This window comes from Talaromyces atroroseus (genome assembly GCF_001907595.1).
Source record: "Talaromyces atroroseus strain IBT 11181 chromosome Unknown scaffold_1, whole genome shotgun sequence".
Classification (NCBI taxonomy): domain Eukaryota; kingdom Fungi; phylum Ascomycota; class Eurotiomycetes; order Eurotiales; family Trichocomaceae; genus Talaromyces; species Talaromyces atroroseus.
This window is the reverse complement of record NW_017971433.1, coordinates 2,527,295-2,553,367: the sequence shown is the minus strand read 5'-3', so window position 1 is coordinate 2,553,367 and position 26,073 is coordinate 2,527,295. Positions and strand designations below refer to the sequence as shown.

General features: G+C 48.8%; 10 protein-coding genes across 10 annotated transcripts; 5 read left to right on the top strand and 5 right to left on the bottom strand.

The window, feature by feature from the left end:
* Positions 1-51: 51 nt before the first annotated feature.
* Positions 52-1,082, top strand: UA08_01969 (hypothetical protein; the record flags this gene model as incomplete). The annotated part of the gene is made up of 3 exons (XM_020261692.1): positions 52-237; positions 330-424; positions 509-1,082. The coding sequence occupies 3 exons, from the start codon at positions 52-54 to the stop codon at positions 1,080-1,082; spliced, it is 855 nt and encodes a 284-aa protein (XP_020123604.1).
* Positions 1,083-1,322: 240 nt separating this feature from the next.
* UA08_01968 (hypothetical protein) lies at positions 1,323-2,393 on the bottom strand (the record flags this gene model as incomplete). The annotated part of the gene is made up of 1 exon (XM_020261690.1): positions 1,323-2,393. The coding sequence occupies one exon, from the start codon at positions 2,391-2,393 to the stop codon at positions 1,323-1,325; it is 1,071 nt and encodes a 356-aa protein (XP_020123605.1).
* A 2,077-nt stretch (positions 2,394-4,470) lies between these two features.
* On the top strand, positions 4,471-6,708 carry UA08_01967 (hypothetical protein; the record flags this gene model as incomplete). The annotated part of the gene is made up of 1 exon (XM_020261689.1): positions 4,471-6,708. The coding sequence occupies one exon, from the start codon at positions 4,471-4,473 to the stop codon at positions 6,706-6,708; it is 2,238 nt and encodes a 745-aa protein (XP_020123602.1).
* Positions 6,709-7,847: 1,139 nt separating this feature from the next.
* Positions 7,848-9,585, top strand: UA08_01966 (hypothetical protein; the record flags this gene model as incomplete). The annotated part of the gene is made up of 2 exons (XM_020261688.1): positions 7,848-8,177; positions 8,254-9,585. 2 exons carry the CDS (start codon positions 7,848-7,850, stop codon positions 9,583-9,585), a joined length of 1,662 nt encoding a protein of 553 aa, XP_020123603.1.
* A 143-nt stretch (positions 9,586-9,728) lies between these two features.
* On the bottom strand, positions 9,729-12,312 carry UA08_01965 (hypothetical protein; the record flags this gene model as incomplete). The annotated part of the gene is made up of 3 exons (XM_020261687.1): positions 9,729-10,186; positions 10,269-10,684; positions 11,003-12,312. The coding sequence occupies 3 exons, from the start codon at positions 12,310-12,312 to the stop codon at positions 9,729-9,731; spliced, it is 2,184 nt and encodes a 727-aa protein (XP_020123600.1).
* Positions 12,313-12,673: 361 nt separating this feature from the next.
* On the top strand, positions 12,674-15,027 carry UA08_01964 (hypothetical protein; the record flags this gene model as incomplete). Its single annotated transcript, XM_020261686.1, has 2 exons — positions 12,674-13,066; positions 13,126-15,027. The coding sequence occupies 2 exons, from the start codon at positions 12,674-12,676 to the stop codon at positions 15,025-15,027; spliced, it is 2,295 nt and encodes a 764-aa protein (XP_020123601.1).
* A 978-nt stretch (positions 15,028-16,005) lies between these two features.
* On the bottom strand, positions 16,006-19,088 carry UA08_01963 (hypothetical protein; the record flags this gene model as incomplete). The annotated part of the gene is made up of 8 exons (XM_020261685.1): positions 16,006-17,537; positions 17,713-17,768; positions 17,879-17,907; positions 18,018-18,077; positions 18,207-18,403; positions 18,486-18,571; positions 18,637-18,647; positions 18,717-19,088. The coding sequence occupies 8 exons, from the start codon at positions 19,086-19,088 to the stop codon at positions 16,006-16,008; spliced, it is 2,343 nt and encodes a 780-aa protein (XP_020123598.1).
* Positions 19,089-19,400: 312 nt separating this feature from the next.
* UA08_01962 (Sulfate adenylyltransferase) lies at positions 19,401-21,457 on the bottom strand (the record flags this gene model as incomplete). Its single annotated transcript, XM_020261684.1, has 6 exons — positions 19,401-20,526; positions 20,581-20,650; positions 20,703-20,848; positions 20,921-21,103; positions 21,187-21,214; positions 21,289-21,457. 6 exons carry the CDS (start codon positions 21,455-21,457, stop codon positions 19,401-19,403), a joined length of 1,722 nt encoding a protein of 573 aa, XP_020123599.1.
* A 938-nt stretch (positions 21,458-22,395) lies between these two features.
* On the bottom strand, positions 22,396-23,355 carry UA08_01961 (Phosphoadenosine phosphosulfate reductase; the record flags this gene model as incomplete). Its single annotated transcript, XM_020261683.1, has 2 exons — positions 22,396-23,147; positions 23,202-23,355. The coding sequence occupies 2 exons, from the start codon at positions 23,353-23,355 to the stop codon at positions 22,396-22,398; spliced, it is 906 nt and encodes a 301-aa protein (XP_020123596.1).
* Positions 23,356-24,492: 1,137 nt separating this feature from the next.
* On the top strand, positions 24,493-25,997 carry UA08_01960 (hypothetical protein; the record flags this gene model as incomplete). Its single annotated transcript, XM_020261682.1, has 3 exons — positions 24,493-25,305; positions 25,358-25,615; positions 25,677-25,997. 3 exons carry the CDS (start codon positions 24,493-24,495, stop codon positions 25,995-25,997), a joined length of 1,392 nt encoding a protein of 463 aa, XP_020123597.1.
* Positions 25,998-26,073: the final 76 nt, after the last annotated feature.

Sequence of the window (26,073 nt, the reverse complement as noted above, 5' to 3'; positions counted from 1 at the left end):
ATATCGTCACCGGACACACGTTATGCGAGAGGGTGGTTAAAGAACAGAACAATGTCACAGATCCCAACGCCTCCCTCGTCTCGCGGAGTCTCCGCGGAACCACCCAACGAGGAGTGTGAAAGCACAGCCATAGAGGTTAACAAGGTCCAATTGCTCGACGAACTGCTCGAACATTATCTTCAGCTTCTAGACCGTCATCAGAAGCTTCAAGAGTCATTAGGAAAGCAACTTGCATCGGTATGCAGAGAAGCCACCATCGCCATTTTTTCTACCTAGAATAGCACAAAACCTCTACTCTTATGAATATTGCTAACTTCGAAATTTTCCAGGGATTCTTTCAGCTAACACATGCCAATTATTGCTCACCTGGTCGAAGATTCGGTGAAGATTTCTACGACGAGCGTATGAAAGCAACTCGGAGATTGTAAGATTTTACCTGACGGCAACACTTTCTCTTCTCCCCCTTCCGTAATGTTTGAAAACATATTTTACTGACTACCCGAGATAGAAAAATTACTTCGTCCTTAATGGACAAAGTGTCAGGGTATAGCTGCGAGAATACGGGGCTGCGAAAGGTTCAATTCGAAGTCAATTACAAATCAGTACTTGAGCCAGAGGACGTCCACGAAGAGGACAAAAATATAGATAAAGAAGAAGAAAGAGGCAATTCTGCCTTGGCTAATGCAACTGCCACTACAGAAATTGCAGGTGGCCAGACTCATGACAACAATGGCGCCTTAAATGAGATCGAAGAAGACAAGCAAAAACCAGGGATCTCTGCAACACCACCATCGCCGTCACAGACAACGCAGGATAGTAGCACAGATGGAAATGTTGATGCCACGAACAATGACGACGACCACAACGGCACCAAAAAAGTGCCACCTCGGAAACTTTTCCGATCCGATGATCCTGTAGCTTGGTATGGAATTCTAGTACCGCCATCTCTGAGAAGGGCGCAGCAATCCTTCACTGAAGCTGTCAATGATGGCATCCCACAACTCGTCACTGTGGCGAGAGAGATGCAACGTGTTGAAAATCTTGTGCACAAGTTGCGACGACAGATAAAGACGACTGCTTGAGCGTTGTGCATATGACCATGTACCTAGGTACCTAACCTTCTTCCGAGAAAATTTTCATAAGTAAATATATTCTTCTTCTATTCTGGACTTATGAGCTAGTTGAATCCCTAATTGCCTAATCTAAAAAGAGAAAGTGTTCGGAGGTAAGAATAAGTCCGTCAGGTTTTTCCAAATCATGACATCGACATCAGATGAACATATAATGCACGAAGTTTAAGCAAAAAGTTCCCTCCGTTTACATCACATGGTTTGGTTCCCGTCAAAAGGTGGCTGAGGCATATACTGTCTGTAGCTGGAGTATCTTTTTCTTCTCGGATACTTTCCCTTGCGGTACGCTGTGACGTTAGGACTGAGAGGTGCGACGGCGAATTGATCGTCTGGGTTATTACTCCTTTCTGAACGGGTTGGATATTCATTCCTTGTAGGCTCTTTCGATATCTCCCCAGGGAGCTCCCCAGGTACGCTGGGTACTATGAGCAACCCATCCTCAGTAGTCCGACAAGGTGGATACTTCAGACCATCCCCATACGGTGGTCGTCGTAGCTTCTCGCTGGCATGATTGGTTGGATATATGGCTGGACTGTTTGGTGTGCTGAGACCACAAAATGTCGGGGGCGCACTATTGTAGGATGTTGCCAATGGATGTGTTGTTCTCAGGTATGAAAACTGGTCATCAAAGGCTTCGTCTATCGTCGCAAGATGGGGGCTCGGGATGAATACTGTAGAATTGTTCAATTGCTGTACTTCTGAATATCTCGGACTCGGATATGCTGAGGATTTGGTTTCAGCATGGGATGTTCGTGGTGTCACTACTATGTAACTGCCCGACTCGCTCGTGGTCTCAGAGAAAGGATATACTGAAGCATAACTCTGTGTTGGGAAGACGCGTTCTTCCCCGATAGAAGATGCAGCTCCATCAGTGCCAAGGATTTGTTTGTTCTCAAGGTCTTCATCTAATGGAAGGGTTGACAATTCACTCAAGTCTTTCTCCAATGGGACTGGAGACGAGGCGTGGACTTCGAGGGAGCTTGAACGTTCAATGGGTGGACGTTGCCCGCTAAAGCTAGGGTCAACAGTCGAACTTGCAAATGGCGTCAGTTGACCATCACGTAGAGGGTTGCCAGCTAGATCTTCGCTCGAATCTGATTGCTGCTCGCGAGATACGTGGCTGTGAGCTTGGTAATCCAACGGGAGGCACGCATGATATTCTAGCCCGACAGCTGGTTCAGGCAGTGATAGCACCGGGGTGTCCTCAGGTTCAGCATGAGATTCCTGTGAAGATTGCTCGTCTAGGTCATGTTTGCTGATCATAATATAAGCGGCGGTTGGTGGAGGACTAGGACTTCGCGAAGTTTTAGTGTGGCCATCGCCATCTGGGACTCTAGCAGTTTAGTAGCGGACTGAGGACCATCTTTCTCTCGATTGCTCAATAAGTATGCAAAAAAAGTTATATATAGTTGCGTCTTTGAGATTGATGATTTCGCACCTAATGGTCCTCTCACCATTTTCGTATTAGTACAGTCAAGAGATAAATGGCAGTGTAAGTTCTGAAGAGGGAGGAGTCGCAATCAACAAGCAACAAAACCATGCAAGCGTGAATGATGCACAGAATGTCTCATTTCATGTTCAGGAGAAGAGATAGAGATAGAGAGAAACGAAGCTGAGGTTTCCCTCTGCCCCAGGCGGCAAGTGCCATCTTGTGTTACAAACCTGAGGCAGCTACGACAAGCAACGCGGCCGGCGACTTCCACTTTAGGGCAGTTGACGACAACGTGACCCTAGGCAGTCGCAACCGGACGACAAGAAGAAAAACAATCTTCCAACCTTCCTTGCTGGATCTTGCTTTCTTCCGGACAAACCAACCTCCAGCACTGTTAACTTAGTCCGGCAATGCGCTGTTTTACGATTGTTGTTTTCACCCCCTGTAATCCGTACTTGGGTACGTTTCAGCTTTAATAGCCTGCCGTCGGCGTGGCCCGTCAGCAGGAACAATAACTACCCCGTATCCTCAGCTGTCGTCGTTTTCTGTGCTGAACACAATGCAGGGCCGCTGAGCTACATATACTTCTTCGCCGTGGATACACGCAATGTCTTGCGATGATGGCTGTCTTATTAAAATCTTCAATCCAGATGCAATGTGGAGTGATGTTACTGAGGTAGCATCACGCATCGTCCCTTATTGAGTTCAACTGGTGGAGAAATGAATCCCGGCTCCCTAGACCCGGACTGTCAGGTCTGATGGGGCAATGGAAAAGGTTTATCTGATGTGAAACAGCGCCAAGTGCCGCCGTCTGTTTTCTCCCACTTGCATCAGCCAACGACAAGCAAGCAAAGACCTCGCCACGCGAGATAGCGTCGGACATTTGCTACGTTGTGATTTGGTTGACAAGGCATTCATTCCTTTACATCGTGAAACACCGAGATTCTCATGCGACCTAGTTCGCTCCACTCCAACCATTCAGGGTCAATATCTCGCAATAGACAATGGCAACTCGCGTTTCATTTGGTGATGTTTCCTTCTGGCAATTAAGAAAATGAGCTGACACTGCTTTTACATATGGATATTGGCCAGAAACGATATTGCCCCTGCTAGTCTGTTACATTCATCTATTGACAAAATTGAGCAGCGACCATGGACTAATTACGCCTCAAGGGGTAAAGCAATATAGAAAATGAGGAAAGGTCCATACTTAACCTAACAATATATGGCACCAGCCATTATTTAGTTTATTTCGCTTGTTTCGGATTACTGGGACGATTAATATATGCTGACGCTAGTACGGTGCCATTCCCATTCTTCACTTGGTCTTTCTTCTATCGTACAAGCTCGAAGCTCTCCCCTTAGCACTTTATTCTGCTGGATGCAGATATTGTGATTCTTATTGTTGTCTTGTTGCTTGTCACTTGGTTGGTACGACCACACCAGTTTACATTCAAGACTAGGGATACCTATTGTTCTGCAATGAGTTTATTCCTCTAAGTCAATTTTTTCAAGGTAAGGACTCATCTGTGGGTATCTGAATCATGATTGACAACCGCCAGGCATTGAGTGCCAGCCGTTCTTTTATATTGTTTGTCCTTTGCAGCCTAGGCCTGCCTATTCACATTCTTCTTTCTCTTTCCACCGCCATATCGTCTTATATGGACATTCTTTTCTCGGCCACCTCAACCAGTGACCAATTCGTTTCACTGCGGAACACCATTACCGCGAGGGCCAAGCGCCTTGTATTTGTTACCAACTGCCGGAACGGATTGTTTCTGATCCTATTTGTCGTTTAGCTTTGCTTACATGCATTCATTCTTTCTGCTGTGGCACAACCAAAATACTTTCTGACTTATTTGCCAAAACAAACTTTGACCTAACAGTTCATTCTTTCTACTTTCACCAATGAGTCAAAATCAGCAATCCTCCTATGGTCTGGGGAGGAAACAGCGGGGAGGATCAGTGAAACGTGCGCGAGAGATGCTAGATGCTGGGGTTCGTGCGGACAATTCATCTCAAAACCAAAATAATGGAAGAATGCCTCCACTGCCGCGACCAGAGCCGACACACAGACCCGAATCCGGCCGTGGACATTCACAGGAGGGAAATGTTCAGGTTGTCTATCAAGTCGAACATGATCCCAGAGGCCCAGTACCAATCTTGCCAGTCCAAGGCCTGCAAGTGCCGAAACATACCGAACCTCCATCAACTTCTAGGAGAGGACCACCACCAGTTTATTCCCATCTGAACGCCACCTCTGTATCTCCTATTCCGGAGGAGAATTTCAAGAAATTGAAGAAGAAGAAAGAGTCTTACGCTTCGAGCACGGTCATTCCATCTAGCTGGGGATCGGGCCCACCCATGTCAGAGATCCTTGATTCTTACGCATCGGAACAAGAGGAGCCGAAACGCAAACGTGATTCAGTAGTGCTTTTGCGACAAGCAAGTTTGGGCAAGCGTGGAAAACCGTCTTTGCGTACGATCAATAAGCCAGAGACAGAAGCACCATTGTTACATGAAAAGTCCAATAAGTCTAATGACAGCAACTTGGGATTTTCTACTGTCAACGTTTTAGAGCGGCGGGCATCTCTAGATTCTGTCTCGACCGATACCGACTCTATAGACCTAGAAAAGGAGATGATACAGATTGAGAATGAGCAGAAAGCGCGAAGCATTGGGATTGGTCTGGGGCTGGGCCTGCCTGGTGCAGGGATGAGTAGCAGAAAACCCAACTCTCATCGTCCGCCTCGCCTGGATATGGATGCCGTGCGGGCAGCTGAAGTCCAGGGTAGCCTCACCAGCTTACCTGATCTCATTCGACGTGCTACAAAGGTGGCCTCGAATCTGGAACGCGGAAAGACAGCGAGCCGTCTTGGTATTTTAGATATGTTTGACATTGGAAAGGAAGGCAAACGCGGCTCTAACCATCGGACGTCAGCATCGCTCTCGGATATTTTGGCATCGTTTCCACCACCTCGCACTGGTACGCCGGATAATAGTGTCCGAACTTCATGGCCATTTCCACCAACTAATGCTACCGAGAAGTCTAGATTACGGCAGATGCGGCTTAACTCGGTGGAAGAAGCTGAAGATGCTAGTAAACCTGGTAGACGCTTCTGTGGCATGTCTCGGCGACTTTTCATTTTCATATGCATTGTCGTATTTTGTATCATCGCAGCAGCAGTGATTATCCCTGTGGTTCTGGTGGTCGTTCCTCGGGAAAGAGATCATTCTTCAACAACAGCAACAAGTACTGCCAATACGACGGCGACGACAATGACTTGCGAGCAAAAATTGCCCTGTATGAACGGTGGCGTGAGCATTAAAAGCGGCACAACGTGCGCGTGTGTTTGTGTTGATGGATACTCAGGGACCCAGTGCGGCAAGGCTAGTGATGGCAGCTGCACAACAACGGAGACCTCTGAGAGTAACAATGCTACTATTGGAAGCTCTCTTCCCGATCTGTTGACCCAGTCAGAGAGTTATTTCGGTATCCCGCTGAACGAGACGGAGATCCTGAGTCTGTTTAATGCTAACAACGTCTCTTGTACTGTGCAAAATGCGTTGGTCTCGTTTGGCGGAGTCTCTTCCAAACACCGGCGCCGAGCATCCCCGACTGAGATTAGGGATCTAGAAACAGAGCCACAGATAACTAGCGGATATATGGGGGTCAAACTTACTAGGACATTTATCAATAGAGCAGAGGCAACAGAAACCACAGACGTTCCGCCAATTCTGAATGTTCCCACAGGTACAACCACCTCTGCTGCTACCGAGACCGCAGGAGGAGCGGCTGTAATAGCGACGGGCACAACTTCAGCACCAACGACGACGGCATCAGCAACATCGACGGCAGCGTCGGCGTCGGCGTCGGTCTCGGTTAGTGCGGCAGTGTCTCAGGTGTATGAGTTTGCAAGTGTTGCCGTCCTTTACCTATTTGAGCAGACCCGTGACCTTAATGCGACCTCGACGGCACAGCACGAGATTGATCTTTATCTTCTGTCTCAGTCAATCGGCACAAGTTCTAACAGCCTGGAAATGAGCGTCCACCTGCCGGAGACGTTTGCTCTCAACTTTAGCAATTTTACCATCACTTTTTCAAACGGGACCGTTGTCGGCGGTGGCAATGGGACAGCCACATAGTACTTCTATCTTTCTTCACCGATCTCTGATTTTTGACTCATCCTTCTTTTCCTGTACAGTATAGCTAGGATATGCCATGCGCAAGATAATACTACTGCTATTATTGCTGCTATCGTTACATTCCGTGCTCTTGGCTCTGTGAGCGTACATTTTGATATCTGCGTAGAAGCATGACGTGCCACGAGCCGCGCAGCCAATCGGATGCACGGAATGGGGCCGTTCCAGACTCGGTCAACAAAAGCAGGCAGCGCAGCCCCACTCTGGGGTGGTGGCGAACAAGTTCTCGTCGTCTTCTCCAGCTTTTTGTTTCGCGCTAACTATTATGCTTACTCAACATCCGATGCTCTCTGTCCTCTGTACGGTGTGTGATACCGGGATACCTTCGGGCGGCGGGAATCTCGGCTCACCCAACATGTCTCCCGGCCCGCCAATCGCTCAGCCCGCTGCATAAAAAGCTGCACAATTGCCAATTGGGGTTACATGTCCACCTCCGCCTTAAGCCGTACGAGGTAATCTCTGGTGAAAATCGGGCGGGGTGAAAGGGAACAATATAACAAATATCCGTATAACATGGCCTCAGGACGCCCGAGTATTAACCGATTGGACGGCTTTTCATTCACCCATCAAATGTCCGAGACGGAAAGCCGGACCACATGTGCCCTCACAGTTCTCGGCCTGTGAGATGTCAAGACGAGCCCTCTGCAGCGCGTAACTGGCCTGCCCGTGTTCACAGGGAGCCAGGGTAAACTCCGGAACTGACTGTCATTTGCTCAACCCGCCGCTTCTCCACGTCATCGTTGCTTGCCATATCCAGGAATCGCTTTTCCCCGGCTCCATCAAATGACGAAGATGGCTCTCCACCCAGCGTTTGGAGAAGAAAAATTCGGGGGCGTCAGGGGTGCGCATCCCCCGGTTTACCCGAAGCGTGTGGGCAACGGGCAAATGGCAGGCACGTGAAAGGCTATAAAACTGCCTTCATCCCAGGCGTTTTTCTTCATCCTTTTTTTTTCTTTTCTTCTTTGCCACACCTTTTTCCCTTCCTATCTAGAAGTGTGCGGCGAGCGTTGTTTTCGCACCTTGGATGTCTAGACGATAGTAGTCTCTGTTGTTCGCATCATATCCCGTCCACTTCAGGCACAATGAATCTCACGCCTTCGTCCAACGACAAGGTGGAACAGGAGCACCAGGAGCAGATCAATAATGCTCCTGACATCACTACTGCCGATCTCCCTCAGGCCATCACGGAGAAAGGCCCCGAGCTGATCGACACTCCTGTCCCCTTGCTCACATGGCGTTCCGCGGTGATGGGCCTTCTCGTGTCAATGGGAGGGTTTGTCTTCGGTTACGACACCGGCCAGATCTCCGGCTTCTTGCAAACGAAGGATTTCTTGTATAATTTTGGCCAATGGAATCCTGCTAAAGGAGCATATGAGTTCACCAATGTGCGCAGTGGACTTATAACTGGATTGGTTCGTTTTCACTCTCCTCTTCATTCGATTTGTGTGTCTGAACTAGTAGTAGACTGACAAAGTCTGTCTTATATAGCTATCAATCGGTACATTGATTGGTGCCCTGGCTGGTGCCCCCATCGCGGACTGGATCGGAAGAAAATGGTCTATCTCTATTTGGTGTGTCGTCTTATGCGTTGGCTTAACGGTACAAATATCATCGCCTTTCGGGAAATGGTATCAGGTTGCTGTCGGCCGTTTAGTTACAGGTCTCGGGGTTGGTGCACTCTCCCTCTTGGTACCAATGTACCAGGGTGAGAGCGGTCCGCGACATATTCGTGGTTCTCTAATTAGCATGTATCAACTTTTTGTCACCCTAGGAATTTTCGTTGCCTACTGCATCGATTTTGGCACCGAGGCCAGGCCAGACACTGGCTCATGGCGTATTCCTATGGGCATCACGTATCTCTGGGCTATTATCCTCGGGGTTGGCATTTCGTTCTTCCCGGAGTCACCACGTTTCGACTACCGTCATGGTAAACCCGACGAGGCAGTTGCCAACCTTGCAAAGATCTATGGCATCCCTCAAAATCATCGTGTTCTCGCCCAGGAATTCGAGGAGATCAGGCAAAAGTACGTCGAAGAATGTGCTCATGGCAAAACCACGTGGATGATGATGCTCCGTGCGCCACGCATGAAATACCGCCTCTTGGTTGGAGTGCTGCTGCAATCTCTTCAGCAGCTCACTGGAGCCAACTACTTCTTCTATTACGGCACCACGATTTTCGAAGGTGCCGGTATCTCAAACTCGTTTGTGACTCAAATGATCCTTGGTGGTGTTAATTTTGGCACTACGTTCCTCGGTCTTTACAATATCCAGCATTTCGGTCGTCGTAAATCTCTGATTGCGGGTGCCCTATGGATGTTTATATGTTTCATGGTGTTTGCCTCTGTGGGCCATTTCTCGCTTGATCGTAATAACCCGGCTAATACACCATCTGCCGGCATTGCTATGGTCTGTTTTGCCTGCTTCTTTATTCTGGGGTTTGCCTCAACATGGGGCCCCATGGTTTGGACTATTATTGCCGAACTGTACCCTTCCGAGTTCCGAGCACGCGCAATGTCGATTGCTACAGCGGCCAATTGGCTGTGGAATTTTCTGCTGGCATTCTTCACTCCTTTCATCACAGGTGCGATTGACTTCCGATTTGGATATGTCTTTGCAGGCTGTCTGTTCCTGGCGGCGGGCTTGGTTTACTTCACTGTCATCGAGGGTAAGGATCGCACATTGGAGGAGATCGATACCATGTACGTCCGCAGGATCAAGCCGTGGGAGAGTTCGAAGTTTGTTTTCCCCGAGGACGACGAGTTTGCAGGCTCTAGAGCGGTGTCTCGAGCGGCATCTCGACGTCCTAGTCATACCAATTAGACACTTTCCTATCGTCCGTTCGGAAAGCTGATTTGATTCTTCGATACATATATAAATATATATAAGCATGTTATTTAGATTTTAGAATACATATTACAAATTACATATTAATTATCAAATATTACGCATTTCACGTTAGTCTTTCAAGGACCCTTCCAAATCATAGCCCAAACCGCCGCCCCTTCTACTTGTCTCTCTTCCTGCTGGCGCTGCTGCGGTCTCTGTCGATCGTCAAGACTCATATCAACCAAATCTTCAAACCCAATCCTGCCAACAGTCTCAAATCCGCCGCTCAAATACAACCGCTTCCCAGCCTGCGTACTCCACACCCAAATCTCGACATTCTCCTTACGTGCCGTCTCAATACCCCATTGTAGTGCGAGAGAGCCGTACCCACGTCGCTGATAGCGAGGATGGATGTAGAGAGCTTCTAGTTCCCATCTTTCTTTTGCCGGTTTTGGCGGCTTTGTATTATGTTGGTGAGATTGCGGACTGCTAGATCGAATTCGCTGCTGGAATTTTGCCATTCGTGTATGATTGATGCTTTTGTCGAACGGATATGTTATTGTCATGTGTATGTAGGCGATGAGTGCTTTTATTCCTGTTTACCCCTAATATTAAATATCTTCTTCATGCTTTCTTTTTTTCTAATAAAAATATCGAGTCAAAGGAGAGGACCATACGTCTTGATAATCTATTCCCCTCAGCCTTCCATTTCCGTGCTTCGGACGAAGACCCATGACGACTCCACATGGCGAAACCAACTATTCTCTCCTTTCTACCATTCCCAGTGTCATTATCACTATAACTACTGAGACGCTGGTTTGGATTCTGGGTCCGATCATTGTCGTTGTCATCCAAAACAACAACCCAGCAAACAGTCCCTGCAAATAGTAACTCTAACTCCAACGAACGGCGCAGAGATTTAACATTTGCTCTCCATTGCTTTTCATACTTCTCTTCTGTTTGATGCTGCTGATCTAGTCGTGGACTGAGTCGTCGACAGAACAGTGCCAGCGGATCCGACAAATCGCAGTTTGCTTTGATGGTGACGAGAGCGAGCAAGTCTTGCGTCTGGTAGGGCCGGAGGTGCATTGGACTGTTTCCCTATTTGTTCGTGAAACACTGTGTGTTCATATTATCACAACTGGATTGTTGATTGCTGTTATTGTTGGATGAATCGGTGGAAGTGAGGATGAGGATCGGAGGCTGTTGTGCAAAGAAGCTTATCTAATCGGTCGCTCAGACCCACTGGGGGTCATCAGAGTCCAGCCCTAAGATTCTTGATTTATTACCTAACTAGGAAATAATATACACATATGAAATATGTTCTGTTCACTTCTCACGACTTTTGCACTTGTACAAGATATTATGCAATGTACCATCCTCTAAGTGCTAACATATGTTGAGCACTCACTAAACCTTGACCATCAACTTGGGACCTGCTTTCATGATGCGAACGGCAATCAGGGTAAATCCTGCGGCAGCAACTGTAACACCTCCGTAGACCCAGAGGCCAGTCCAGTTGAGGGACCCGGTTGTTCCAAGAATGGCACCAGCACTCGGTCCTCCAATCAACAGACCCAAGCCGCCAATCGCAAAGCCCTGTCCAATACGTGTACCGATCACAGCCTTGTTCTTCGTAAGCATGGCGAAGCAAACAGGCGGCAACGCAACGATAACCCCGCTGAAAAAGCCTGAGAAGATTGCCTCGACAACCATTCCTGCCGTATTGGTCACAGCGAGCATACAGAAGACCACGATGCTCAATATCAGCGCCATCGGCACAAACGTATTGAACACACCAATGCGGTCAGATACGGCGTTGGGTGCAATACGCCCGAAGACCGACGCAGCGTTAAAGATAGCAACCATGTAGAATCCCAGCGAGCTGTCGGTGAAGCCCTTATTGATCGGGTAGTAAGAGACGTAGAAGATAAGCACGGAATTACCGATAAACACAATCATGACGGCCAATGCAAACGCCATGTAGGGCACATCAGTGAATGCCGTCCAGTCGATGAAGGCGCGAGGCTTGGGTGGTCTAATGCGCTGTTTCATCACAATTACTGGGACAACAAAGATCCCGAGGGCGATAAAGGCTACGGTTCGTACAGCCCAAGGAAAGCCGATCGGCCCGATGAGTCGATAGAGCACGATCGGGTATATGACGCCACCTAGCGATGAACCAGAAGATGCAATGCCAACGGCCAGGCCGATGTGCGAGCTGAACCATGTTGGAAGTAGCGAAACAGTGGGCGTGAAAAGTAGACCACTACCAATACCAACGCAGATAGCCTGTGCTAGCATCGCCTCCCAGTACTCGTGACATAGGGAGAGCATCATGTAACCAAAAACGATCATAAAGCTTCCAGTAAGAAGGAGTAGGCGGAGGTAGCCTCGATCGTATATAGGTCCAGCAACGATGCCGGTCAGCTGAAGTAGGAAGCACTGAATTGAGCCGATCCAGGAGATATTGGAGGAAGACTCGGTGAAGAGTGCGCCCGACTCGTAATAGGTCTGGAAGACAGCAAATGTGTTGATCATCCCCCAGGTATTGAAGAAGATCACGAAGCCTCCAGCAACCTGAAGCCATGCTGTGAGTCCGCCATTAGGAGGAGGTGGAGGTCCCGCCGGCTTTGTAACTTCAGGCTTCGGAGCGACTACGGTGTTGGTGCTGTCACTTGCTGTCTCTCTCTTCTCGTTGGCTTCGATCAGGGAGACCATTTTGCTGGATATTGCAGCGAACCAGGTCGACCGCAGATAACACGTGAAGTAGTGACGTAAGTAAATGAATCGAATCTGAAGAAAGCTATATCGAAGAAGAAATATTGCGATTTTATGAGGTCTAGGAATAAGGGGTTAGATGGTAAAGGCACGTTGGTCCGCCGAGTCGGATGTGAAGCTGACAAATTTAGGCCCGTTGGCTTCGCCCGCGACGGCGGAGGAAGACGTCGCCAACTCCAAGAATCGCTTCAACACCTCACTTCACCATTCTCTCCGCCGTGTCGGAGCGCTACATAACTACACAGACATTCCTCGCCAGAGACAGTCGATCAGGCTCAGTGACTGGGACGGAGGACCGGCCATGGGAACGCCGAACCTAGAGTCATTAGCTGATAATCCAAGAAAGGTGCGCAAGGGGACGCGGTCTTGCTGGGAATGCAAGCGACGGAAGATTAGGTGCATTTTCCCAGCGTCTGGAGAGGCCCCATGTCTCTGCTGTCAACGCCGACGGGTGCCCTGCATTGGCCAGGAGATACCAGAGTTTTTGGCGCTGCCCAAAAAGGGTAATCGCGGTCTCGGTGATCGCATCGCAAGAGTGGAAGATGCTATGAAAGCTTTGCTTGCTACCAAGGATATCGGAGCCGCGAGCCAAGTCGAAGAAGAATTACAGCAAAGGGGACACTCTAGTACTCTCAAAGCTTATTCCTCAGATTTGACGCCCTCGTCAGTGCGAGCTCCTCCCACCCCTGCAAGAGTGAGTGGAACTCGACCGCCCCGTTTATTACACAAGCTGTTCTTTAACCCGTTACTTAGACGCTTGAAGAACACTCTCTACACTCAGCACTGCTTAGCTCAGACTCGCCAGCTGTGTCTGATCGAGCTGAGGCTGAAACCACAGCCCTTCATCCCTTATGGGCAGCCTTTCCAGCCGACGACGACGTCAAAATTCTGCTTCAGGAGAGCCCGAGAACTTCACGTTATACCTACATGGTCAACACCCAGCCGCATAGCAAATTGACTTACGAGGCGCTCGGGGCGCCATACCCTTCAGCGAAATGTCCTGATTCCAACACTCATCCCATCCTTCTCGCCAAGTGTATGCTCATTTTTGCCATCACTCTACAGGCTCCATGTGAGGAGTTTATCGGCCTCTCGGAGCAACCGAGCATCCTCAGCCGTCGCTTGGTTGCGGCTGCTGTGACATGGTTGAGGGACCAGGAGGAGACGCACAGCTCTGTCGAGAGCCTGCTTTGCATCATTCTCGAGGCTGTCTATGAAACCAACTGCGACAATCTTCGAAAGGCGTGGGTCATCTATCGCAGGGCACTGACAATTGCACAAACGATGGGCCTGCACCGCTCGCCTATCCCTCCCCTAAAGCGCATCGACCCTACGCTTGATGCTGACCCAGAGTTTATGTGGTTCCGCATTGTCTATATGGACCGTTATCTCAGCTTACTGCTCGGTCTACCCCAGGGAACAACTGATAAGAGCATAGCAGCGTCATCGGCTTCAGGGCATGATCCTCCACTAGGGCAATTCGAGCGGCAACTCACCGTCATAGCATCGTACATACTAGAACGTGATGAGCGTGCCTTTACTACGAGCGAGATCACCTCAACCCAGTCTATTGATGCAGAGCTACTGAGAGTGTCTAAAAATATGCCGGCAAGCTTTTGGCGTCCGGCGAATTTCCAGAACATGATGGTAGGATCGCCCGACAACCTCTTGGAAGCAGTACGGCTGGGAGCCCAGGTCTACTACTACGGGTTGCTGATCCAGCTCCATCTACCATACATGATGCACGGAATTAGTAATGATACCGAGCACGAATATTCCAAGATTACGTGCGTCAACGCGAGCCGGGAGATTATGACACGCTTCATTGCTCACCGAAGCTTTCAACCTAAGTCCTCCTGCTCACGACCAGTAGACTTTTTTGCTCTTTTAGCTGCGATGACACTTTCACTTGCTCACCTCGATTCTCATTATCATCGGAATGCGACCAATTTCCTGGCCCATCAGCGTCTTAGCGATCGTGCTATGCTAAATCAAGCCTTGGAGAGAATGGACGTGATGAGAGACGATAACAAGGATGCCGTCATGGAAGACAGTGGTAAACTGATCCGAAAATTACTCGAGATCGAGGCCGATGCAGCAAATGGAAGCAGCTACACTGCCAGTAGCGTCGAAACGCACGACGGTGATGTACAGGACTCTGCAGAAAAGGGTTGTGGAGAACTGCGTTTGCTCATCCCATACCTCGGCACCATCAAGATCACTCGCCAGGGACCTATCTCTCGGGAGCCCTTGCAACAGAGCGCTTTATCTCAACTATATAATACACCTCAGACCGAGTTTACGTACGTGGATTCGTCAACCCGTGCTACGCCCAACGACGCCTTTGCGTCCGTACCTCATGTATCATCTACGGATTCCCAGGAGCCGCTGATCCATCTGCACGGCGTGCCTCAAAACCCACCGTTTTTGGGAGAGCTCCTGGGACCGGAAGAGCTGAACGGGCAACTGGAAGCATCCAGGGAAGAACAGCAGTCTGTGCCCCAATACCGCTTGGGCCTAGATAAAGACACCACACTGCAGTCGCACTTGGAACTTCCCACCATCACAGCCGACTTTCAAGACTGGGCCTTCCAGGGCGCTGATGTGGCCTTCTTTGATAGATTGATGAGAAGCTGTCCAGGACTCGACAGATGAGGAATTCTCGGTAACAAAAGGCCAGTGCTAGCTTTATATACAAATTTCTTGTAAATACGACGACCACGTCTTTCTAATTATATACTGTTGATTTCCCATATATATAATAATGCGGTGGTATAAAGATACTATATAGAATCTATTATAATTGCTACATCGCAGGTATATACAGGGGTTGAATCTCCGATTTCATGCGCGGAAGTGCAAGCCTAAATTACAGATTCATAGTAGTATTGACTGTGTATTCGGCAGTCTATTCTACGGTGTTTCGCAGCATATTGTGGTAACCGTTCGTAATCCGTCGACGGGGTAACTTAAATAATGCATAATTAGCAAGCAATCTTATAGCTAACTAACTAGTACTAACTTGAGTAGATTTTGCTTAACTACCTTGACGAAACTCGGTGACAAACCACCTTCTTGGTCCTACTCAATCTGGAAGGCGTTATGGCACAACCTTTCGAACACTCCATTGGCAAGGTCTACCGAAAGCTCCGTGATGATGCACAGGCTATGCGGGAGTTCTAAGAGCCTATCAGGCTCTAGCTAGTGAACCACCCCGGTGCTGAAAAGATGCAAGGCAGTCATATCTATCGCGCCCTCAACAATGTTGCATATTACGGCAAACCGTTCCAACATTCCAACGCCATTTTGCTTGATATCCAACGTTCCAGCCGGCCAACGGAAACTATCACGTGAATAAATACACGTGATATAATGAAGAGTAACCAATCATCTAGAGGCTTGGCGCGACTTGGGTCCGTAAGCTCTGCTATCAGGTCAGAAGGGCTTCCGCCAACTAGCTTAGTAACGCCGTCCCAGCAGCTTTGGCGTTGCATGTTTCGTCTTCGTAGAAATGGTTAACGAATTATTTGTTCTGAAAGAATATATACTGTACAAGTACTTGACCAAATCCATGCCACGACGACATCATATACACCAAAGCGCCACAACACCAGCCAACAAAGAGGGAGAATTTCAAAACATAGAAGTCCCAAAACCCGACGGCTGATACAGTGTGTAATCATTCGTCAACCGTAACAAACGATTGGCGCGATCTTCAATAATCATCTGCTCTGCCTGCCATCGTTTCCGTTCCATAGTCTTCTTCTCGGCGGCTTTCTTCACGCTGCCGCTAAACTGATACCACGCCTTGTCTTCGGCCAGAGCAGCTCGCTCCGCCTGCACTGCCTCGCTGACTAGATTGCTAACCATCGTGCGCCAATTTCCAAGGCTGACCTTGAGGCATTGCGAACATCGGCCGCGTGGCTCTGCTTCATTTCTATTGTTGTGGCCGCCGCTGTTAAGATCTAGCAACGCCAACTCGGCGATGTCGACGGCGTCACGGGTCCAGGCTAGGCCATTTTCTTTTGAGGATGAAGCATATAAAATCTCGCCTATGTATGTCATCAACCCTGCTTCTTCGCATGGTGAGCCAATGCTTCGCACTGGTGGTTGATTCCCATCTGGCGGTGCTTCTGGATAGACAGGAGGCACGAACATGATTCGTACTTTCTCGAATAAATCGTCAAATGGCACTCTGCCACGCGAGTCTACCGGCCGATTCTCTTTCTGAGACGTTGCTTGTTCTGGTAAGCTGCGACGCGCCTTTAGAACGGAAGTAAATATCGACAATGCAGTGGTAAGATCTCCCGCCTTCACATTGTGCACGCCTAAAGCAGTGGATACTCGCATGATGTTTTCCGAGGCAATATCCTTGCCGTTGTTTTTCAGAATACCCGTCTTCGTATCCACGACGCTAGAAGCGTCATATGGCAGTTCTCCTGATGTAGCAATATCCATCGCCCATGAATACATCTCTCTCGCTGTGCTTCCTAATCCCTTGTAATTCAACCAATCGGCATACGCAAGGGCCGCATCAATCTTTTGTCTCGCAGTGAATCCTGTCGTCGTCAATATTTTCATATAAAAGACCTCCGGGGGTGGCGCTGAAGGCGTGCAGTCCTCCTCGCGCATCACAATATTCGTCCGGCCCGGCAACGTCTTCGCATTCGGATTAGACGGTCCATGAACATATTCAGCCTGAGCGGTCACGCGCTGTTTCCAATCCGTCATATAGCCATCTAAATTCTCCGCCGCCTTTGCCGAGTCCATCAAACATTGGAAATATCCTCTTCTCCACGGTTCGCTTTTCATCGACACATCGTATCCGACTTTCCCGACACCATCGATCAATATCCCACCATCAGCTTGGTCTTTTATTCCCTGACCTTCGCTTTTCGGGTCTTCCAGGCGTTCTAGCAGGTCTTTCAAATACCCATAGACATTCTGCCATTGCACAGTCACCTGCCCAATATCCTCGGGGTGCTGTAGCGCAGTCGCAGAACGCAAATCCCATCGACTCTTCCAGCCCCATTCTGGCGGCGTGGGCCATTTATGTTCGATCTCTTCTTGATGTACGCCCGTCTTAATCAAATGCAGCATCCAGAGCATAACATAGAGAGAAATTGAAATCTTCAGTCCCCGGTAAATTCCGCGTTTGTATTTGCCTGAGCGTGAGGTGGATATTAGTCTTGTGAAATGCTGTCGGAGATGGATGGCGAGCGGTAGTCTGCCCTGGGTTTGCGAGAGGAATGGCAGTTGAGGACGGAGCGGCGAGGGAGATACGAAGGACTGTTGGGTTTGATTCGTGAACGGTCGGGGTCGGGGACTTTGGTGAGTTACCCTCGGTAGAAGTAATGGGTGTCGTAGGCGTGAGTAACGAGGCATGCGCCCCGCTACTATTTGATGAGACAGCATTGCTCTGTTTCTTGGATATTGTAGTTGCGGAAAGAAATGAATGCGGTCGTCGATGTCGAGGTCATGTGTTTGTACTGTTTGTCTAACATACCCTAACCCTAACTGCTGTCTGCAACATTCCTGGATAAAGTAACTTCATAAATGACGTGGTCAATATAAAGCATTTCTATTACATCGGTCAATTACAGCGCCTTGGCCCAGAAATACTGTGTTCCTCCATGAACAGCTACCTCGCCAGCCTCGTTCCTGGGTGCATCGTTGAGAGCTTTATCAAACTTTTCTTTGAATTCCTATGAAGCTCTATTAGTCGTGACCAAATGATAGGCAAATTAAACAGCAGAGAAGGTAAGGCAAACCTTTAAAAAATCTTCCGTTGCCGTTGAAAACATGCTATATGTATTCAACCTTGCCCAAATAACCTCCACAGAAAGCCACTGCGTATTGTACTCCTTCTCCTCCTGAAGCGGTGTCTCGAAATACGTCTGTTCCTTTTCGTCAAAGACATCTTTCCATTTCCCGTGGCGAAAACGGGGGACATTGTCGTCATTAAGCCAGATGTGCGTTTTGATGACTCCTTCCCAGTCGCTCGGGACAGGGTCGTTTCGGTATCCGTTCCCTTGTCATCAATGCGCAGTTAGAATCTCTCCTTCTTGAGAGTGAAGCAAATAGTCTTCTATGAAGTTAGAGAGACAACTTACAGGCATCAACGTGCCAGATCAGTGCCAAATACCCGTTTGGCTTGAGCACGCGGCGGATTTCTCTCAGGGATTCAAGATTGGCGAACCTATTGAACGATAGTTATGTCAATTCATACGTACATGAAGATCGTACTACGGCGTGAAGACGAACCAATGGAATGCCTGTACATAATGAAACAATCTCATTAACATAATGATATTGATATCCATCCGAGGTAAGAAATAGGTTACCTGCGTCGCAAATACCACATCTACACTACCACTCTCCATGGGCAATTCGGATGCCCATCCTTTCACCACTTTCACACCAGGCAATGCCTTGTTCTCCAATTCCTTCCTCATATCATCATGCGGCTCAACAGCCACAATCTCGTAGAACCCAGCTTCTCCTTCTTCTTTCGGTCTCGCTGCGACAAGAGCCTCTGTGAAAAGACCTGTGCCGGCGGCAAGGTCTACGACCTTCCGGTTTCCTTCCCCAGGGCTTGATAATGTGCGCGTCAGGATTAGTTCTGTCTCGTGCGCGGTGTAGGTGGGCCGGTGTTTGTCGTAGGCTGAGGCATCTGAGAAGCCGGTTTGAGCGATGTGGTGGAGGGCTTGAGACATGGCTATTGTCTATATTCCTTCGGCACTATGCGCGTTGAAGTTGAAGTCTGAATATACAAATATGCCACGGCCTCAATCGATCGTCGAGAACTTGTGCTACGGGAAGTTGCGCGAGGTCGGATAAAACTCCGACATCCTCCCCGCATACCCCACGATCATGAGAACGATATCAAAGAACTGCATTAAAGGACACCTCTATCATACGGCTATAGCCCTGGTGGTAACTAATCATAACGTCAAATGTACATGTTCATGCCAATCAAATTCAATACCCTATCCCATCGTTTGAAATCTCTTTATATATTATCCTTTTTACGACCGATCAAGGAATCCCTGGCTCTCAAGGATCAAGATAATCTCATGCACAATGCTGCGCACACTCTGCTTCTCAAAGTCCACAACAAGATCAGCCTTGGCAGGGGCCTCATATGGGTCGTCGACACCAGTGAAACCCTTGATTTCGCCTCGTCGAGCCTGAGCGTAGATTCCACGCTTATCCGTCTTCTCGCAGTATTCAAGCGGCGTGGCTACGTGCACAAGAATGAAGGTTCCATGTTGCGAGATGGTCTCACGGGCTAACTGCCGAGACTCCTCGTAAGGTGCAATTGGGGCCGCAATGACGGCAGCACCGGCCTTTGTCAGTTCGGCAGCGACAAATGCGATGCGTTGAATGTTCTTGTGTCGATCTTCCCGGCTGAAGCCCAGTTCTGCCGAGAGCTCGTGACGGACTGTCTCTCCCAATAACAATGAGACTGAGCGTCCACCTTGCTCGTTCAAAGATACCTGCAGAGCACGGGCGATAGCGTCCTTGCCTGAGTTTTGGTAACCAGTGAGGAAGATTGTGAAGCCTTGAGAGGCACGAGGAGGGTTGGACTGGCGCAGGACCTTGATGACTTCTGGGTACGAGAACCATTCTGGGATGTGCGCACCTGTACGGAGACGTTTCCGAAGCTCGGTGCCGGAGATATCAAGAGTCTTTGTACCAGCAGGCACTTCGTCAACAGGCTTGTACTCGTCCGTATCCGGCAGATAGGTAACCTGCTGAAACTCGACTACCTCAATTCCGAGCTCTTCTCTGTACTTCTCAACAGCATGCTGAGCATCATAAGGACCGTAGAATTCAACGCCCTTGGAGTTCTTTCCTGGACCGGCATGGTCACGTCCCACAATGAAGTGCGTTGCACCGTGGTTCTTACGGATAATGGCGTGCCAAATAGCTTCGCGAGGACCACCCATGCGCATGGCCAAAGGAAGAAGACCAAGAACAGCCATGCCATTGGGATAACGAGGCAGAAGAGACTGGTAGACGCGGACACGGGTGAAGTGATCGATGTCACCGGGTTTGGTGAGACCAACAACAGGGTGAATGAGGACATTGGCTTGGCGAGCACGGGCAGCGCGGACGGTCAACTCACGGTGAGCACGGTGCATAGGGTTTCTTATCCACTGATCAGTTTGTCTCTTTCCTCAACGTTTAAAAAGTAGAACTCACCTTGTCTGGAAAGCGACAACTCGGGTCCAGCCGAGCTTATCAAAGTGAACACGCAATTCAGCGGGGGTGTCTGATTTGTTTAGTTTATAGGTATCCTTCCTGAAGTTAAGCCGCAAACTCACATCGTAGAGCAACATAGTCGTAATGGTTGAGCTTGTTCACAGCCTCCACCTTTCCTCCAATGTAAAATTCATGGACCTTGGTGTTCAAATACTTGATTGCGGGGTGCTCCTCGTCACCGCCAAAGACAAGCTTCGCTTCTTTCGTCCTGTAATAGACAATTAATATGCACTGTTGGGCGCAAAAACCAAGCGTGTAGCGGTAAAGCAGAGAGGCTTACTTGTCAGGACGGTAAACATCATCGATGGTCAGGATGGCGAGATTGCGGTCGTCACGGAAGTCGCGCAATGTGACACGAGCTCCAGGCTTCAAGCCAAGCTCTTTGACGGTTTCGCCCGAAGCATCGAGAGTGATGGGCATGGAGAATAAATGGCCGTCGGCAAGACGAGAATCGGCAACAACTCTATGAGACAGCTTAAGTCAGACAATCAAATCAAATAAATTTTTTAAATAATGAGTAAATATGCGTATGTGTATAATACATACCCGTCGTAGTCCTTCTCATTCATGAAACCTGCATTCAAAAAGAAACCGTCAGCCAACATTCTCCTTCGCTTGAACAATGAAGAGAAAACAACATAAGCATACCTTCCAAAGGACTGAAACCGCCGTTCATAATCAACTCCAAATCGCACAATTGGCGCTCGGTAAGCACAATGGCGGGCAATGTGGCAGCTTCAGCCTCCAACTCGTCATGTCGAGGAGCATCGCGGGCAATCAGGTCCTTCAGGACACCGCCATGGGGTTTGTTGGCCATCTCTGAGAGAGTACTTGTGCTTCTTCTGAACAGCAGAGCAATGGAGATCAAGAAGGGAAGACAAAGACAAGAAGCTCTGCAGATGTATTGCAAGAAGAATGAAACATTCAGAGAGGGAGAGAGCTCTTGGGAAGAAAAGCTCGAGGGATTATTAAGAGGAAACATTGCGGTACGTATGATATTACGTTACCGATGGGTCTAGGACTGCGCCGTTGGCCGTATTATTCGATGATCGGCCGGGGGCACGTGAAATAGTTAGATTTTATTGGCTGATGATCTAATCTATTACAGATAAGATATATAGTATATAGTTGCTACTTCACTATGTCAGTTGATTGACTAGAGTACTTTTATTTTAGCCCCGTGCCCTAGTTACATACGGACAGAAATGTGCCTTGAACGGGCGATCAAGATGCACTACCATATTATATACAGAAGATGGGTGGTGTTCCAATGTAGGGAATGTAATGGAATGTAATAATGTATTTTAAAAAATGTACTGCGTGGTCCCGCACTAGTCCTCAACAGGACAAGCGTAAGATGACAGAAGATCCCCACCTGCCTAGAGTAGTTTAAGCCTGTCCGATTCAGACATGGAATTCAATCACGACATCGCCTTGGCGGCTTGCGTGATTCTGAGAGAGAGTTCTGTGACTGCATCTGATTGGCCGGAATATATGGGGTTCCTGCCAAGATTCTACAGAGAGGCGGGGGGTTATTACAGGATCAAAATTACCCTTTATAGATTCACAAACAAACTTAATAGACTTATGGATTATATGATACGTAATCAAGTCAAAAAATGCATTTATGCTGTCGTGTCAAGTATGTACATATATATATCGAAGGGGAAAAAAATCATCTGTAAACAGAGACCATGCCAAATACCGCTCAGATAACGCCGTCATGAATATGCTCGTAAAAGATATACTTTTCGTTCAGGCTTCACTTGTCGTCACCTGAGCCTTCTCAAATGCCTGTGCAATAACTTCTTCCTGTCGCTTGCGCTCCATCTCTTGCAGATATTGAGCATACTTCGACCGCGGGTTGTGGATGCCACACTCGGTCTTGGCCTGGCCCTGCCAACGACCTGATCGCTCATCCTCATTTGCTTTGACGGGCTTGGTCGAATGATAGTCGCCAATGCTCTTGTAGCCTTTGTCAAGGAGCTCATTGTACGGTACGTCGTTCTCCTTGACGTACTGGCGGACCTGGTCGAAAGTCCAGTTGGCCAATGGGTTGACTTTGATGAGGCCAGCCTCGTCGATCTCAAGGACATCCAAATCGCCTCGCTTGCCACCCTGGCTTCGTCGGCGACCCGTTAAGACTGCATCGACTTTGAGTTCGCGGTACGCACGCTGAGCAGTCTCGACTTTGGCAAGCCAGTCGTATCGCTCATCGTCCGTTTCCCAAAGGCGTTCGCCATATTTCTTCGCGAATTCTTCTTCTGTCTCGGCGCCAAGAGGCTTGTACACATGGATGTTGATGTTAGGGTAGCGTTGACGGACACGATCCACAAGAGAAAGAGTCTCCTTGAAGTGATGTAGAGTATCCAAAAAGATCAGGTCGACCACTTGGGGGCGAGGAACATTAAGTTTGGACAGCATATCGGTGATAGCTAGGCCTGTGAGACCGAAGGCTGTGGTCTGGTAAAGGTTGGGGAGAGTAGTGATGCACCATCTCAAGACATCTGAACGTGGAGGGTCAGTACGTAGCTATAATAATATTGGGGAGAACAACACACCCTGAGGCTCAAGAAACTGCAGCTGTCGGTTCAGAAACTGAAGGTGGGCCTTGGTGAAGATGACCTCAGGCAGGCTGGCTTCACTGGATGAAGCACTGGCATAGCCAGACTCGGTCTCGTCCACAGGGTAGTGGGAGGGCACTTTGGCAGGCATTGTGAAGGGATGTATGTACACCGAGTAATGGAATAACGTTGGGGGGGGGGTTTGCTCAAGTCGAAGCAGATACGAACGAGGACAGTTCACTTTTTTGTATGAATTGCGGTGTCAAGGAGAGAGCGTAGACTTTGTCAGCCGCAGAAACCGGGGGAAGAGAGAATGACAGAGGCATGGCGAAATCCTCAGATCAAAATTATTAAGCAAGGGTATCATCACCGCAGCCTTTCAGCCTTTGCCTAGTGGGCCATCACGATGTCCCAAAAAGGAAATTCTGAGCACGCCATAGCAGACGCCTTCCATTTTCGGGAAGCTCGGAACAGACTACAATCACGCAATAGTTGCGTCTGTGGACTATTTCGACCGCCGTAATGCGGCCGCTAGCCCTAATAGCACGTGATCGTATCCAGGGTAGGGTTAACAGGTCATGTGACTGTGTGTCAAACAGAGCAAACTTCGGCCTCCAAGTTGCAGCCTGCGCCCCGCCGCCACTTTTGCTTCCTTTTATTTCTTTTTAAGCTTTGACTATATCTTCACAGGGTCATTTGGTTCCGGAATTTGCGATTGGGCTGGATGACGACGTACGACGACGTACCCGGGACTCTCTATGCATGCTACCAACTACGTACGCAGACAGGTAGTTCTGAAGCCATTGCAAAGAATCCGTAAGGAGCGGAGTGACAGCAATTGGTTTTATTTTACTTTGACGTCATATGCATTTTTGAAGAGAGCGTCCCTTCAAGAACGCTCGGCTGTTTCTTGTCGGGGCAGTGTGCACTGAACAGTAGAGGATCCGAGCAACCTCAAATAGAATATTAGTCACTCGAGGCTGGAATTCCGGCCAATAACGCATCGTCAAGCAGCGGGGGAACTAGAACTGGAACTTGGAAGATTGAAACCAGGGCAGGACTAACGGTTAACCCAGTCCCCGCCGTCACGTGGCATCGTCCGCCTGACTTGCAAAGAACGTAGACGTAGGAATAATTTCCGACCTCTCCATGTTTACCTCTCTTGTACATAAATCTCCTACTGCTCCCTTTTCTCTTGCACACCAAGAGCCCCGGTTTCGGTGCAAGTCCACCCGGTGGCGGGGAAATTTAAATATCTTTGGCAATTGCTCTTTCGTGCATATTCACGATGGCCGATACCACCAAACTCGCCATGCGCTCTGAGAGGCCAGTACTGCGACACAGCTCTTTGAAGGGCGGTTCCTTCATTCAAGACCATCAGCAATACAAGCCCACCCCGCCAATAACGCAGAATATTACTGATGTTCTGCTGACTGCGGGCGACAATACATTCCACAATGCGAACCCCATTAGCCCCGATCCCGAGAAGGTGACCGAGAGCGGCATTGTACACAGCATTTTCCCCAAGTCCCCGAATCCGCTGCCTGCTGGTACTACGAAGCTTGTGGCAACCATCTTTTATAAATCAGGCAGTCCTCATCATCATGCCAACTCATTCAGTGCCGAGGGCGGCGTCTTGCCCTCTCCAGTAGTGCCCGTGGGCTCTGCTCCAACCGTTGATATCGAGAAGCTGCCTCGAGAGCCCCCAGCACCGGAACCAGAACCATTAGATCACCTATACGGGCCCTTTGTCTCGCAGCTATGCCTCACCCACTTCTTGCAAATCTTGGAAAGCTTGCATACTCCATACCAGCGTATGAACACATCGCACCGCTGTCTAGATCAGGACGACCAGCCTCGAGTCGTGGAAGTGACACTTTCTCCTCTACCCAACCCGGAATATTTGTCATTTGGCGATTTGCGCAAGCATGAAAATATATGGCGTTTTGAGCGAGAATGGAATGTGGAAGTTGTCTTGCAGAAAGAAAGTATCTTTAGGCGGTATAAGCGCCTAGTGGTATTCGACATGGACAGTACACTGATTCAAAACGAGACAATTGACGAAATTGCCAAGTTTATCGGTGTCGAAAAGGAAGTTTCGGTGCGTGAATCCCCGTTTCCCATTCTGTGGGTCAAATACTAAATAGAATCAGGCAATCACCGAGCGAGCAATGAATGGCGAACTTGATTTCACCGCATCTCTGAAAGCGCGAGTTAGCCTTTTGAAAGGAGTTCCTGCCGATGTATTTGACAAGCTGCAAAAAATCGTCACTATTTCCCCTGGAGCCCGTGAGCTGTGTAAGGCACTCAAAGCGCTGGGCTTTAAGATGGCAGTTCTCAGTGGAGGTTTCCAACCGTTGGCTGAATGGCTTGCCAACGAACTTGGCCTAGATTATGCCTTTGCCAACCATGTACGTCCGATTTCTCTTGAAGAAGAATTATAAAGCATACATACTGACAAAAGATTTACAGCTCGCAGTTGACGAATCCACAAAAACCCTAACTGGCGACTTAGTAGAATCCAAACCCATCATTGATGCGCAGCAAAAAAGGACACTCCTCCGCAGACTCGCAGCGGACAACAATATCCCGCTCACACAGACCATCGCCGTTGGCGACGGGGCGAATGATCTCCCCATGCTCCACGAGGCCGAGCTGGGCATTGCATGGCGCGCAAAGAGCAAAGTGCAATTAGAGGCGCCTACACGTCTGAATGGGGAACGTCTGACAGATATACTATATTTGTTGGGATTGGGGGATGAGGAGATTAAAGAGCTGGAATCGACCTATTAAGCCATATTGGCAAGATTTGGATATCTCAATGTGCAAAATATAACACAAAATCTTAAAAAAAAAAAGATTACAGAGA